General features: G+C 47.0%; 1 protein-coding gene across 1 annotated transcript in view; it reads left to right on the top strand.

Moving 5' to 3' along the window:
- The first annotated feature begins 751 nt into the window (after positions 1-751).
- Positions 752-15,994, top strand: part of ITGA9 (integrin subunit alpha 9) — a 230,376-nt gene continuing 215,133 nt past the window's right edge. The window contains exons 1-3 of the mRNA XM_037385011.1: positions 752-1,017; positions 9,255-9,382; positions 10,666-10,772. Of these exons, the coding sequence (XP_037240908.1) occupies positions 845-1,017; positions 9,255-9,382; positions 10,666-10,772 (408 nt within the window). The 5' untranslated portion in view covers positions 752-844. The remainder of the gene's footprint in view (positions 1,018-9,254; positions 9,383-10,665; positions 10,773-15,994) is intronic.

The raw sequence follows: 15,994 nt of genomic DNA on the forward strand, positions 1-15,994 counted from the left end.
ACCGCCCGCTTCTCCTGCAGGGTGACATGGCACCCATGCCTCAGCCACCCGGCGGGGCTGTCCTCTTGCCTTTGCTCTGGCTCACCTTGCACCATGTCTTTGGGGTTGCTCTCAGATACTCTCATTATTAAAATATTACGGAAATTATTTTCAGCTTGTACTCAGCGGCGAAGGTTGCCGCTTCATTCCCAGTCCCGAAGGACTTCGGCCGGCAAGGCCAGGTCTCATTTCCCGCCCCCCCCCGAGCGCTTTCGCTCCCGCGGCCCCGGCAGCAGCGGCCGCACCGACCCCTCCACCGCCGCCCCCCGCCCCTCAGCGCCGTGCACGGGTCCCGCGGCCCCCTCCGCCCGCGGCCGCCCTCGCCCAGCAGTGCCGGTGCGCCGGGACGCGGGAGGCACAGGCGGGACCGGGAGGGGAGGTAGCGACACCGGGAGGAGGCCGGAGCTGGCGGGGGGCGCCGCGGGAGAGCAGGATGCGGGGGGGCGGCAGCGGGAGGGGCCGGGGAGGGGCGCGCCGTGGCCCCCGGCAGGGCCGCCTCTACCGGCGGGCGGCGGGTGCGGACCAAGGCCGCCAGGGGGCGCCGGCGCGGCGGGGCGGAGCGGGGCGGGCGGACGGGGCGCGCAGTCCCCGCGCGTCGCGGCGCGGGGCGCAGCGGAGCCGCGGCGGGGCCGGGCCGGGCCGGGCCGAGCCGAGCGGAGCCGAGCGGCGGGGCGGGCACAAAAGCGCCGCGCCCGGTCTCGCCGCCTGGGAGTCGGCGCCGGGGGCAGCGCGGGCGCGGCGGGCCGGGGCTCAGCGCTCAGCACTCAGCGGCGCCGGGACGGGCGGCTGCCCCGGGGCTCGCGGGATGCCGGTGGCCGCGGCGCGGCGCGGAGCGCGGGGGCTGTGGGCGCTGCTGTGGGTGGTGGCCCTGGCGCGTTGCTACAACGTGGACGTGGGTCGCCCGGTGGTGTTCCAGGGCCCGAACGGCTCCTTCTTCGGGTACTCGGTGCTGCAGCACTACCACGACAGTACGCGGTGGTGAGTAGCGCGGACCCTGCGCGCCCGGGCGCAGCGGCGCTGGCGCTGCCCGGGCATCCCCCGCCGCGCCTCCCCTCCCGCGGCGGGACCCGAGCTCCCTCGGTGGGGCGGGCAGCGAGGCCACCGCGGCGCTTCCCCGCGCCGCTCCCCCGCGCCGCCCCCGCCCCGTCGTGCGGCCGCAGCCCGGTGCAGCCCGGGGTCTCCAGCGCTGGGGCGGGGGTGCCGTCCCCGGGCTGGCAGCCGGCGCTCGGCAGCGTGAGCTCGCTGTGCCCGGGCGCCGGCGGTCCCGCGGCCGGTGGCTCGGCGCTTCCTCGCGGGGAGTGCCTGGCAGCTCATCCCCCGGTACGAGCGCACGGGGTGTGCGAGCTGACGGGCCGCGCCGTGCTGACGGGGAGCGGCCGGTCCCGCAGCAGCGGCCGGACCGGGCAGGGGCAGCGCCCCGCGGGCTGCAGGGACCCTGCCTGCGGCGGCGGCCGCCCCCTCTGTGCCCGCGCTTGGCGGGAGCGGCCGCGGGGGAAATGGCTGTGTAACTAAAAAAAAAAATTAAAATAATAAAAGAAGAAATAAAAACAACGATAGGAAGTTTGTCTACATCTCAAAAAATTATGCAAACTGGCAAGCTGCTTGTTTTTCCCGTTGAGTGAAAAGAGCCTTGGAGCGTAGTTAGGCTCTCTCTTGTCTGGGTCAGAGGCTCTTTGTTAGGTTTAAACCGGATTTCTCTTAATTGGACCTAGTTGATGTCATCTGGTGCACTTCTAATGCAAGTAGGAGCCGCTGCTGCCAATAAACGTCCACAAAGCTTGTCTTTATCTCTTACACTTAGATATGACCCGATTAATCAGCTATTGATGTTGGAACTGTGGTGCACTGTGATATAAATAAATGTATTCGTGCTGGCGTCCAGTTCTTTAAAAATGACTTTCTTTCACACCCTTTAGTTTGCAAGTAGTTGTATGCTCTGCCTTTCTCCATAGCGGCTTTCATGGAGCATTCACTTCTAAGGACTTATCAGAAGACCTCATAGAGGAAAAGCGCTGCGGGAGAAGAAAAGCTCTCAGTTTAAAGCGGTGCTTATCTTGGGGCAGGATCCAGCAAAGGTTGCGAAGGCTGGATGTGACTTGTATGCAGCACAAACTGCTGGGCATTCACAGTGGTGTGACTGAAATGCTGATCTCGTGGGGTGTGGTGGAGTGAAAATGATACAATTTGTTGCTCCTTGCATAGGTGTCTGTCACTGGTCGGTACCAAGAATTCTCTTCAGATAGCACCTGTTGGCATGTTCTTTTTTGAAGGGGAGGTGGACTTGGGAGGAGAGTCCCAGAGATACCCCACTTTGTTTGGAAACGATGCTGGACTAGCAGCGCTGGGCATCCGTCTGACAGCAGGTGTCTGCAAGAAGTCTCGTGATCAAAAGTAAAAACTCCAGTTATGCAAACTCTGGTTTTCTGAAAATGGAGCTTCTTCATGGAGCCTCAGCTACGGCACCCGGGGGGTGTGTGTGTCGAGAAATGTCTAAGATCACAAAGTGCTTTTAAAAAAGTAAATTGCTAGCCCTAACACCCAGAAGGGTTAACAGCAGCTTAATACAGTAAGCATCAGCACTGGCAAAAATGATGAGGGTGGGGATTTTTCCCACTGATGGGAAAGCTCCTCTTTTCAGCTGTGGAACTGGGGAGTTTGTTCTCATGGGTGCTTCAGAATACCGTGCCAGGAGAGGCTGGGATAACAAGTTTGGGGAATACATTTTTTACACTCTCCTTGATTCTAGTTTGCTATGTGCAGTTGTGCTTTTAATGTGTGCACATATCCTGAAGGTCAAGGGACAGTGATGAATATCTCTGGTCTTAAAAGGACATGCAGCTGCCTTCCAGTTTTCTGAAGATGCTCACCCCTGTACTAGATGGGTGTATTTTGAGTGCAGGCACGGGTTTTTTTGCATACTCCAACATAATATCCGTTTTATAGCGTCAATTTTAAGCTTTTAACTTCTGGAAAGCTTAAAAGATCTGGCCAAGCTTCCTTGGCATTCAGACCATCGAAGGGCTGAACCCTTGTCAGTGCCTTTAGCTATGCCCACTTCAGCTGGGCATAAATGCTTCCAGTATTATGTAGTACTACTTTAAAGCTATATTTATACTGTACAGAATCTTATACATCCCTTTGGAGCATAAAGTCTCGATGATTTCAAGTCTAAACTGATTACCAGTTGCAGGTTATTGAAATGCAAGGTATGATCCCAGTTTATTGGATGAGTGCAGAGGCAAATGCTTGGTAGAGCTCCTTCCATTTTTCAGTTTTTGTCAGGTTTTTGTGTGTGAAGCTGTTGCATGCAAAGCTATAGAGCTATTTCTCTAACTGACTTGTAGAGTGACTGTGTGACTTTTTTTTTTTTTTCTTTTCCCTTTCAGATGTGTTTTTCTGGGGAAAGGCTGAAGTCTGTTATATGGAATATGTAGCAAAAATGTTTTCTGTTCATCCCATTGTAGCATACAGCTCCTCTTAATAGTCATAGGGTTATTGTCTGGGTTTGTGTGTCAGTTTTCTTCTTAGATTTGTAGCTTTTATGTACCCAAAGAAGAGTTATGATTTCAGTTTTCTCATGTCTGGTTGGACTATGCGCTGCAGTAGGCAGTAGTTAACTTTAGGCAGTGATACTATGGACAATCATGGCTTGCCTGGTGAGCTGTGCACTATGTGAGCCTGAAAAAATGTGATTTATCACATCTGAGGCTGATAGGGTTCTGGTCTATCTAAAATTATTTAATGTGTTAATATGCTCTCAAGCATTTAAGTATCTTGTGATAGTTCAGGGCTTCTTGCTCTTGATTGAGGGCATGATACGTGGCTAATGTACCTCTGATCATGAGAGCTTCTTAAATGAAGTGTTATTGTCAGTAGCCTGTCCATGTGCTGGTGTGTGAATACATATTTGTTTGTATATATATATATGTAGTCACTGATTTATATTAAAATGGTATCTGTAATGGCTAGGTCTTCAGTGTTTCAGCTGTTGGATTTCTAACCCGGCAAAGGCTTCTATCTCTATCTACCATAGACCTGCAGGTTTTCAGTAACTGATTCAGGGTTTGGTGATTCTTGAGGATTTATATGAGCCAAATGTTCTGGCAGGAGGAAAGAAAGGGGAGGGTATTTGGTTTGAAATATTGCATCAGATTAATGTGAATAGTCAGGAGGCTACACGGTCCTTGACACAGAATAGTGGAATATGGGTGTTCAGCCTCCGCTGTGGCTGTAATATAGTGGTTTTATATATATAACCATCACATAGTGGAGTAAGTTGGTGCCTCTGACCTTTCTGAAACAGTTAATTGCAACGATGCTTCCGTTTAGGAGTTGATTTTGCACATTTTTTTGGTCTCAAGAAAAGTTTGGCATCACAGATGTGCTGAGGTTATTGTATTTCTGACAATGTCTCCTTTTCCTTCCTTAAGCGGGTTTTATGGCTGTAAATCTCGAAAGATTTACTCCGTTCCTCATCATTGCCATTTTCAGCCGAGTAAGGAACCAGGTGGCTGCTTGCATTTGGAGCACAGACGAGCTGAAGTGCTTCTGTTCTCTGGATATAACTTTGAGGCCTGGAGTAAAGAGTCAAAAAAACAAGAAACAGCCCCAGACAGTTTAAAAAGAAACAAATGTCATTTTTTGCCCCAATTCAAAAATGTTAATAATATGACATTGCTGATGGCTCTCTTTTAAAATAAGATGTTACTTTATCTCTCTCCTTTCCCCTCCCTATGCCCCCTTCTTGCTGACACCCCCAAATCCCTCAGCAAGTCCAGGGTGACAACTTTATTCTTTCTGGCAACATGATCTGGCACGAAAAAGTAATGGAGGCAGTTTAGTTGCATGGTGTCCTGCTGTGAGTTTTGCAATGAGGAATGAGTCTGGTTTCTGTGCTGTGCTTTGTTCCTCTGGCCCTGCTCTTCACCGGGGTGCACTGCCGCTGGTGTAACGAAGGCTGTTCTGCATCTCTGGCTTGATGGATAGGTGTTGTTAGTGCGTGGTGTACTTGTGTGCAGCCAGAGGGAAGGTGCGGGAACAGACCAACTCTGTGGAGGCTGGGTGTTGTGTTAATGGTATTGTGTTGCATAAACAATGTAGTGATGCTCTGGGTGCTGCCACGATGTTTTGGGGAACCAGGGCTTGCTGTGGTTGATCACAAGTCATCCATCCCGCTGCCCAAATAATAACCCTCCTGCTTCTTGCTCTGCACATAATGGATGAACCACTCGGGTTTTTCTTTTGAGGGCTTAGCAAGTGACAGAGACCTTTCTGAAGGGAAGAAACTCAGCTGTGCTATGCTGGTGGTGCACCCTCCTCTGGTGCTGCTTTTGAAATCGGCTGTGGCATGTGAGGGTATTTAAAAGACTTTTTTTCTCTGCCACTTAACATTGCAGCGAGGTGAGGTACCTACACTCCCCAGTCCTTGAGCTGTGATTGCCTAATCACTGCTGGCATGCTGTAGGCTGATACTTAATGTACTTGGCATCTCTCCATGCCATTGGTCAGTTCGACACTTTTGTTCACTGTTCCTTCTGCTAAATGCAGCACTTAATTTCCAAATCTGTATGTCCCGAGGGTCAATCATCAGCAAAGTGATAGTTACTGTTCTGCAGGAAGTAATTTTAAGGAGGTGTGGATTTCCCTGTGGCCAAGAAAGCTTCTTGTCATCCATTAATATTGGCTGATGCCGCTCCTGCAGTGTGACGGTTTCTGGCCATGCAGCTGTGTAGTTGGCTCCATACAGATGAGGGCATTTGTCCTTCATCGTGCGAGTATGAATGCAAGAAGAGAAGGTTCAACAGCCTCTCTGCCTACTGCTCCTCATGTGGACTTAGACCCCAATACTTCGCTCACAGAGCTAGTGGGATATGGCCAATTCTTACAGATTTCTGTGCACATCAAGCAAAAGCAACCCTAAAGTGGCCCCAAACCCTGCTCCTACTACCTTCAGTTCCCTTCCGTAGAAAGTAATCTGTTTCTCTTGATGGGGTTTCCCCTTCAAGGCGTCTTCATGCAGTTACTCACAAATATCGTCGGGGCTTCCGGCAGAGTATCGTGGTTGTGGTGAGAACCTGCACTTATCAATAACCCCTTAGGAAGGCCCAGATTGTAAGCCTTTTGCCAAAAGGCTGGAGAGCTGCTGTTGCTTACTTGCTGACAACCCAAGTGGTCCTATAGCAGCACTGGCAATCTGTCCCACAAAATTAGGCTGTTTTAAATGAGAGCTGGTTATACTAGTTGCACTATGTTGGAAGGTTGCCCAATCATAGCAAGAGGACAGGGTTGTACTTCTGCTGGCTGTTTATGTATCTTCTGTGTTTATGCCAGGCAAGACTCCATCCACAGCACTGAAACGTAAGAAGACTGTATTAGACTCTAAGGCTTTGTTTTGAAATGTATTTCTGTTTTGATACAGTACCAGAGAAAGACACCTTCTCTGGTTGCAGCTTGTTTCGTAGAAATTGCAAGAGGGTGTTTGAATATGTAGGGGAGATACAAAACAGGCAGTTTTTTTGCTTGATGAGTCCCAAAATATTTGGATGTAAACGAGCCTTCTATCCAGGTCTGTTGCAAAGCCTCATGACAGTTAAATAGGTGAGTTTCTTTCACAGTTAAGCTGTTATATGCAGAAAGAAATGAAAGAGTAAAGGACTCTTTTCTTGGCAAAGGAAATATTCCAGTCTCAAACCTTTGAATAAAACCAGAGTAAGTGGTATGTGGCAAATACCAGCTTGACCAACTGAAAAGCATGTAAAACGACAGAAAACTTCCCACTTCCCTGAAGGTAACTGTTTTGGGGGCCTGGTGAGCATAGGTCATGCCAGACGGAGCAGGAGATCTGCAAAGTTTTTATCTGCTGGGGTCTAAGTGCAAGAGTGAAAGAATAATACAAGATCCTGAGATGATATAGGGCGTGATGAAGGTGAAATACCAAATTAGAATGTATGGGCATTCAGGACAATCCAAAATAGATTTGGTTTTGGCACGTGTCACCAGTTGCCTTTACTGGCTGCTTCCTTCTGCTCAGTACACATGAAGAAACGGCAACAGACGTTTTCTTTTTGAAAGGTATTTTTGCACAAGACAGCAATATTATCTCTGCCAGTAGCCTACTCAAATCATTAATAATAATTTCTTCCTATTCAGCTTTTTAAAGAGAGCTGAAGAGTGTTTGTGATTTAGGCTCCTTCATCTCCATCTTGCATTCTACAGCTCAAGGTATATTGTGGGCTAATTGCTGAATCATACTTAACTTTTTTTAGGTTAGAGCAAAGATGCTTTTAAGCTGGAGGTCGATGTGGCTTACGTTATCTTATTGTTGTAACAGGTCATGGAAACAGTTTCTTGCCATTTGCAACTTGAACCCGTAACTCTTTAAGCTAGTAATATCCCCCCTTATTTATTTTTGTTAGACCCCGTGAATGTTGATAAGTGAATGACATGCATTCATCGCCTGTGTAATTGAAATGATTGGCATTTGATTTTCTGCCCGCTGCTTGCCTAGTGGGATTTCCACTTGGAGCTATTATTTCAGACTCCTTTGCTCTCGCTCCCCGATGTGTGCAGGCTTTGTAGGTTTTAGCAACTTAAGTATTTTGGACATTAATTCCTCTCACTTGTGAAAACATGATGTGCGTTGTAGAGTGCAGCCCCATCAAACTTCTCCAAATGATACAGCTTAGCTCATGAAACTTTGGAGAAAATGGTCACTTAATGTAGGGGTTCCTCTTCTTTTTGTAAATATATTTCCAAGTGCCACAGGACAGTTTTGTTGCATCCCACATCCAGGGAAGTGTCTAGGGAGTGGAAATGTGCTGCTGTGTGTATAGACCTGACTCTGATGCAGGAGCAGCTCTTCCAGGTGGCTCATGGACATGTGTATGCCTTGTGCCTCTGCTCATTTGCGTTTACTGAGGTGGTGATGATGGGTGGTGGTTGGGGATGGAACTTTAAATGAGAGGATGAAGGACAAGTTGTTTAAAACAGGGAAAGCTTCCGTTTTAGAGCTGCCGCCAAGCTGTCCATCTGTGCCATGGGTGGGCTGTGCATGCAGACTAACTTGAGCAGTGTCTCCTTGGTCGGCTGCTGCACCCGGCTGGATCTGCACACCTGACTGCTGGAGGCTTAGCCTTTCGGAGGTGTTTGCCCTTAGTTCCAGCCCTGGGCTTAACTTCAGTGAGGATTTTGTTGCATGCAGCAGCTCTGCCCTGCCTCAGCAGTGCAAGGGCTTCAGCAGAACTGAAACTCAACTACCTGGTGCTCCCCACCATCCTCCCTGGGAGCTGCCTTGCTCCTGCTTAACCTTCCTCCTCATCCTTATGTGCCCAGATCCGGGCTCACAGTGAGGTGAGAAAGATTGTCCCTTTAATGAGGAGGCGGTAGAAGGGCTCCCTTAATACTTACGTTTCCACTGTAATTCTCCTAAGGGATGCTTTTGGAGGGCATATGAGCAGCTGCCAGCTTGCCAAACAGTTAACTGGATCATAACATAAGTGACTGAAAAGTGCTCGTCATCTTTCAAGAGTACCTTAAGGAACCCTATAGTCAGAGCTGTGCATTGGTGCTTCCCAGAGACCATAGCTCTTCTGTGGGATAAGTAGTCTAGGTAAAGTCTTTGCGGCCTTAGTGATAAATACTGGTTGATAGCCAAACCTGTTGTGAGAATTTGCTCCTGTGCTGTTGGCTGGGGTTTTTTTACTGTTGTCTGTTGTTGTTTTTTTAAAGCTGTAATTACGCAAAGTGTTCTGAGAATGGGGTGCCCCAGCTCTCTAAACAAGCTTATTAATCTTTGGCTGGTTGGCAAGCACACTGATTTCATCCTCTCGTGGGTATGTGTATTAACTCTGGTGGGGTTTTGGACTGATAGGGATCTAGCTAAAACTGAGGAAAAATGGATGCAGCTGCTGTTGTCCATCCTAATACTTTCCTTAAGTGCTTTCGGGGGGTGAGGTGCGGGGATTGCTTTAAATGTGTTACAATCCTAATGGAAATTTAACTTGTTAAAGTATTTGTGGCTTCGTTGGGGAAAAATGCCTTTATTGTGTGTGGTGGTTTCAGTTGGTGTAAAACTATGACATTGGTTCAAGGTTGCTGAAAAAAAGTCCTTTTGCCAAGGAAGCTCTGGCAATGTGAACCTTGCTGCTGTTTGTTTTATTACTATTTTTTTCTTTTCTCCTGAAATTACTCATTGTTACTTTGCTTTTGGTTTCCAGGGTCTTGGTTGGTGCTCCCAAGGCAGAATCTAAATACAGCACCTCTGTTCAGTCCCCAGGAGCGGTGTTTAAATGTCGAGTCCACACCAACCCTGACAGAAGATGCACAGAGCTGGATATGGGGCGAGGTGGGTAGTTACGATGTTTTGGAGGGAGAAGGGGGGGGAACCAAAAAGACCCAACCCAAATGGCTAGCAATCCTCCTGCCAGCTTCAACAAGGCCCCAAGACGTTGAGAGGGATTTGTCAGCCTTTCCTGATGGATTTCGAGCACCGGTAGCAAAGGTGTCATATTCTCTTCAGCATTACAAAATGTCACCTCACCTGGTGCGGGTGTCCTCCCAGTTCACTCTGCCCACACTGCTCACTCTGTCCAGTGACTAACCAGGCAAAGGTGGATTTTTCCCTGCTTGCCCTAACCTGCTGTCTTTTCTCCGCCTGCTTCAGTATGACTTTGCAGCATGTTGGAGGCTGTGTGAGTGGTTGGGAGTGCTGCTGCCTATCCCAGGCAGTGCTGAAGTAAGGGGGTGTGGGATGATCCCGCACAGTGGGGTGGTGGGCCTGTGATGGGTGGCGTTACTGGCAACGAGGTGATCTGTGGGCTCCCTCATAAGGCAGCAAATCATTCCTTGGGTTTGCTGTTTGTGCTAAAGGAAATAAGTTTCTCGGTGAGAGCTGTGCTTGTACGCTATTGCACGTGGTCAGGACTGACTTTGGTTTCTCTGACGTACTGTCTGAGACAGGGGAAGATGGAGTCCTAAAGTAAAACTGTGATCTAAAACCTTGCGCTGGATTCTGATGGAGAAAATGGAAGCCTTTCAATATTTTGCTTTTCTTGATGAAGCGTGTGTTACTGCTTTCTTAGCCTATAGAAAAGGCATGTTAGTGTTCATCTTTTCATGACTGAGTCAAGCAGAATTTATTTCTATGAAGCTTACATGTTTTAAAACAATGTTTTGGCCAAGTTTGATTTTTCCTGCTATTGTAATGTAAACTGCCTCTCATTAATTTGTGAATACTGCCCGACAGGACTAAAGATTTAGACCTCAATTTTTTTTTAAGTGCCCAAGATCCCACTTTCCAGAGGGCTTTGATTGCATTCTGCAGGCAATCCCACATCTCTCCCATTGACTTCAGTTAGGCTGTTGATTCAAGTAGAGCTATGGACATGCTGTAACAGCTGCTGGTTGTTTGGGACAGGGTCTGTCCTCTGCTGTGTATCTGTTTGGTGCCTGGTAAGACTGAGAGCATCGCCCCAATTAATGCATACAAGAACTAATCAGGATGAAAGGGAAGAGAAAAGCACTGTCAGGCAGATGTTTGACGGGCAATCACTTTTCTTGTAGGGGTTCTTTGGTGGGTACTTAAAACTCATACCTCCTTGCTTTGCTGCCTTTTCCCTCTTTCTGTAGGCAATTCTCGGGGCACACTCTGTGGAAAGACCTGCAGAGAAGACAGAGATGACGAATGGATGGGTGTGAGCCTGGCTAGACAGCCAAAAGCTGGTGGAAGTGTGCTGGTAAGCCCACTCTTTTCTTTGATCTCACTAAAACTGTTGCTGCTGTCTGACTCTCATGCTAAACATGTCACGATTAATGTGTTCAGCAGTGACTGACGGAGTCCAGCTTTACAGGCAGCAGATTCTGTAGTCCCTTGCTTCAAGTGGAAGGAAAAGTGAGCCCCAGCCAGAAAGTTTTATTTGTAGCGGGAGGACTTCAAAGCTGTCACACCTGACTTGTGTCACCCAAGGGCTTTCTCCTAAATCTGACGGATTAAATCTTTGAACCAAATAAATGGAACTTTGTCTGGGAGGTACCTGCTAGTTTGCTCTTATTGTCGTTTGCCTGTGTTTTTGTAGGGAGTATGTACACATCCATTTTCCCTGAGTGTATGTGTTGCGTGTCAGAACTTAGAATGAAAAATGTAAGATGAGTCTTTGTGGCAATATTTTTTCTTTATGTATATGAATTTTCCATTAATGAGGCAGAAGAGTTGCGAGTAGAGATGACTTTGTTGTGTGTGGGTGGCCTTGTTGTCTTGCCATGCACATAGACAGGTCAAGGAGAGCAGATGTGATCCTTAGGATGTGGAATTTATCTTTGCAAAACAAAATTTCCTGTGTTGGAAAAAAAATAATTATCAAGAGAGCTGGGCAAAAACCTCTCTAAAATACATGGGTATATTATGATCAATAGTTGTCTGTGTTTACATCCACAGTTGGGTCAGATGGTCTACTCCAGTGAGCCTGTCTGCAGGAATGTTAATTGAAACACACACACAAAAAAATTGCAACACAAGTTGTGCGTAGTATATGTGGCAGGCAAATTTCAAGCTCATGTCGGGGTAACCCTGACAACAATCTAATTCTGAACACTACTGTTTAGGAGTTGGAAACTCGCAGTACAGCCCCATCTTTCCAATGAGAGAGGGGATTGCCCTGGTACGTGGCATCAAACTGTCACAAAGCTGCTACTGATGTAGATCTCGTACAATGGTTACTGTGCCCATGGCCTCTGTAAGGCAAGTGGACTAAGCTGTTTCACTCAAAGGTGTTTTTTTTGACATATGCTTAGAGTCCAAACACTTATCGCCCCAAGTCATAGCACACCAGTTTCCCCATGGGGGAGCAGGATGTTTTGATACCTTTCTGCAGTAGTACTGTGGTATTTTACCTGATCGTCTTTTTCGGTGTACAGCTTACCAGGGCTATAGGGGCTAGCCGATACTTTGCTTTTCTTGGGTGTTTAAAATGTGTTCAGCACTAGAGGAGGAGAGGAAAAAGTGGGGCATAAATAAAATACACTGTAAACATGTACAGCAGAGCACAAAATTACAGCATTTGTGCCAGTGTAACCAATTCACATTTTCAAGGGATGTCTTGATCTGTCTGTGTGTTCAAAGTCCTGTGTGACAGTGAGGAGTAGCTTGAACAGATCAGGGTAACACTGAGATACAGTATCCTCTCCATTTTCCAGTCATCAGGCTGAACTAGACCAATTCTCGTACCATTTTCAGAAGCTAGCACATGCGCCTTTTTTAGGCAATGGCGAAACATTTTGGTAGAAGTGGTATCTAAAGAATAATGATTTTGTGTATTTTGGTTCGAAGGAGAATGGGTAGCACTTGATGCTTGGGTGTCGTCTCCATAGGCAGAGGCAGCAAAGGAAGGGAAAGCTGGTGGGATAAAAAGCAGGGCAACTACCAAGACTGGGGTTCACTGGCTGAGGGGAGGCTACAAGGGTGTAGCAGGCTGTGAGGGCTTAGATTGGGACTGAGGGGATAGAAAAATATCAGACATAAAGCAAGTTAAAAGCAAAATGCAGCTAAAATAAAATGCATAGCTGGCAGTGTGCTTATTCTGATGCAGTTTAGGCTGGTAAAATGTCTCCACGCTGATTTAAGACAGTCCTAAAGCAGCCCTCTGACAAGATTGTACTGTCCTCTCCAAGTAAATCATGTTGGGATGCTAAGGATGTTTAAATATCTAATTCTCATTTATATTTATCCCCTAAGCACTCAGTCTGAAACTACTAATTATACATCTGTGCACATCTGTGTGTAGACAGAGCCTTTCCATCCTTCATGGATGGAGAATACCTGGCTGTTTCAGGGCATTGTTACTTTCTGGTTTAAGATAAGTTTTTGATGAAAAAGATTAATGACTTTCCCATAAACAGATGGTTTTTAATACACATGTTCTTCTAATTTTAAAGATTGGGATTTCTTTAAAATGTGGCTCTTCTTGGAAGCCCCTGTGAGAAACTGGTGTTCTGAGAAGACCTCTGAATGTGTGTTTGTGGCCCTATCTGCCAATTGTTAGTGTTTTAACAAAAGTACTAGCTAACTCTCGAGCGATTCCCTATAGTTAGGAGTGTGTGCAGACTTTATTGTCAGGCATTACAGCTCTACTGCATTTCTTGCAGGGATTCCTTTAAGTCAGAGTGGTATCTTTGTGGTCAATAGCCCTGGATGAACTTTTTTTGTTGCTTTTGCATAAATACAAGTAGTTGCTTTTTAAACGCATGTGAAATAGTTATGCTCTTGACATCCTGTATTAGAGGAATTAGTCTCATAGCTTAACTGTGGATTGTGCAAAGAAGTTGTTGCTTTTGCTTTTGAAACTGCTTAGTGGCTTAAATTTCTGTCTTATCAGCCTTCCTCAACTGCCCGATAAGAGTACCGGCTTCAGTGGAAAGGGGTGGTAGGGAAGGTGAGGAGTGTGTGGGGGGCTTTAGCTGGTGTTTGGTACCAAATGGATTGTGTTTGAGTCCATATTGTGCCAGGATGTTACTGAAGCAGAGTTTTACATTTGTGTGACAGACTAAATAGAAAAGCATCAAACAATGAGGATTTAAACAAATGAAGTAGTAAGATTAGCTAAAAAAAGCTCTGGGTTTGCAGAGCTGGCTTCCTGTCCTTGGGTGTGCTATCAGTCAATCTTTGCATAAATCTCTGTGCTGCAATAATACAGCTGAGATTGCCAGCTCTTTCCAAACTGAAATGGCAAAAGTCCTCCTTCTACTTTTGCTGGGAGAGGAACTGGGTGCAGAACATTATGATTTGGAGATAAGCCACATTCTTCAGTTTTGCTCTTCCTAAATACCTGCCACGCCTGCTGTTACTCTGTTTATAATCAAGTGCTGCTATTTTTCATTTTAAGTAGTTGACTTACTGGCACATTTAGTGATTGTGTGTATGTCGGTAAAACACCCCATCGCTGCAGCAAAGCCAAAGTCCTCCTAGGGAAGAGCAAACCAGAAGTGGTCTGACAGCGGCAGGTTCATAGAGTCCCTCGTTTGGACTCTGATTTTAAGAGTCAGTAGAGGGCTCTGTGAGGACCGTGCATTCAGGTGAGTCACTCGGCCTCTGAAGTGAAGCCTGAGTGTTTTTGTGTTGCTTTTCCTATGGTGCAGAGCTCATGGCTGGCATTCAATACCGAAGAGAGCAAAGTGGTTGCAGTTCTGAAATGGCCTATTCATTATATTACAGTAATGCAGTGTCTGCCATCAATAAGAGAGCTCCATGTGCTTTGCTTAGAAGCATTTTATTTTGCTGCAAGAGTTTACATCCTTTCTTCCCTGTTCTGTGGCAGAGCCAGAGTCTGTGTCCCAGCAGCAGCTGCTGAGCACCAAATTGTACTGATGGTGTACACAGGGTATGCATGTATACACTATGGTCTGCATGTAAAGAAAGGCGTATAAGCTGTCAATTGTTTGCAGTCACTTTAAGGGAAAAAAAAAAAACCCAAACCAACCAAAGAAAAACCCTCTCCACAGCATCTAAGTTCGGGTGACTCATCTCTGTTCCCCAGACCTGCTCAGACATGTGCCATTGGAGAAGGAAGGTTGTAGCCACCTTTGGTAGCACATCACCTTGCCTCAGCAACACTGAATAATGCAGGGACCACATACTGTAATCCAGCTCAGCATTTTTGGGAAGGCAGGAGAACAAAAAGCAGCTGTGGACAAGCTTTGTCATGGCAGGGAGACAAATGTGCTGGTTGCCTGGCTGCAGAAAAGTGTTTTGGAGAGGAAGAGGAGCTGCTGAACTCTGGTCCATTGGGAAAATGTCAAAATCCACAGCTGTGGTATGGGGGAGTCTGGGGAAGCCCCTGCTGAGATTACAGAGGTGGAGCTCATCTCTTGGAGCTGCAGTTATGAGCTGTCTGCAGACTCAGGCAGTCAGTGGTGAACTGCAGTGTGCCTGAACACATGGCATGCTGAGGTATAGAAAAGTGATCATTAAAAAAAACCCCAAAACCAAACCTTAACAGCTTAGGTAAGTATGCCCAGAAGTGTTAAACTGAGCCCACAGCCTGCAGCTGATTTTGAACATACTTCTTATGCGGCAGCTCCTTTTTTTTTTTTTTTTTCTCCTTAGTGTTCTGTCTTTCTTGACCTCCTGTGCCTCACTCCTGAGCAAAGCCTCCTGCTTGTGATGAAATGCTGCTGCTTTCCCCGACTCTGTCATTTGTGCTCCTCTGGGAGAGATTAGCAGGTTAATTTATGTGAGTCCCTTGCAGTTTCTGAGATATAAAATGTCGAGGAATTTACAGTATCACAATCCTTTATTTATCTTTACATAATTTTAAAAAATACTCTTGGTCTGTTTCCGTTTGAGTCTATATCCGGAGTTGGGGTTGACTTGATTGTCACTTTAATGGTATGTGTCTTTATGATACTGTCTTTAAAAGGGCTGTGCATGTGTATATTTATGCTCGCAGCACAGATCCATCAGGAGAGAAACTATTTTCCTGGTTACTCTGAAAATGAGTGTTTCATGTGCTGTTTTTTTGTGTTTTTTTTTTTGCTGTTGAATTTTAAATAGGTGATGCATGGGGATTAAAATCCTCACCGGGCTTCCTTAAAGCCCGTAAGGGAGTCTGCAAAGCTGCTCTTGCAGGACTCCTCACATGCATTTGGCTGTTGAGCAGAGTGCCATCAGAAGCATCCTTCATGTCATGGGTGGCAGCCTGTGACACACAGTGTGGTGCAGAGCTTTCCACAGCCCCCGGAGCCCCCATTATCCCTTTGCAATAGCTATCTTCAGGATACGTGCTTCTCCTTTGAGTACTGGAAGTTAGGAAAGCAATAAATACAGAACTCCAAATGCAGCGCTGCGAACAGCAGAGCAGGCTTGTGCACAACTGGTTTTGTTCTGTTTCAGTTAAATAATAAAAATTCAGTGTTATTACCCTTTTATGTCTCTCTGGGGTTAAGTATGTGGGAAGGGGCCTGTGTT

The sequence above is a fragment of the Falco rusticolus genome, chromosome 4, assembly GCF_015220075.1.
Source record: "Falco rusticolus isolate bFalRus1 chromosome 4, bFalRus1.pri, whole genome shotgun sequence".
Classification (NCBI taxonomy): Eukaryota; Metazoa; Chordata; class Aves; order Falconiformes; family Falconidae; genus Falco; species Falco rusticolus.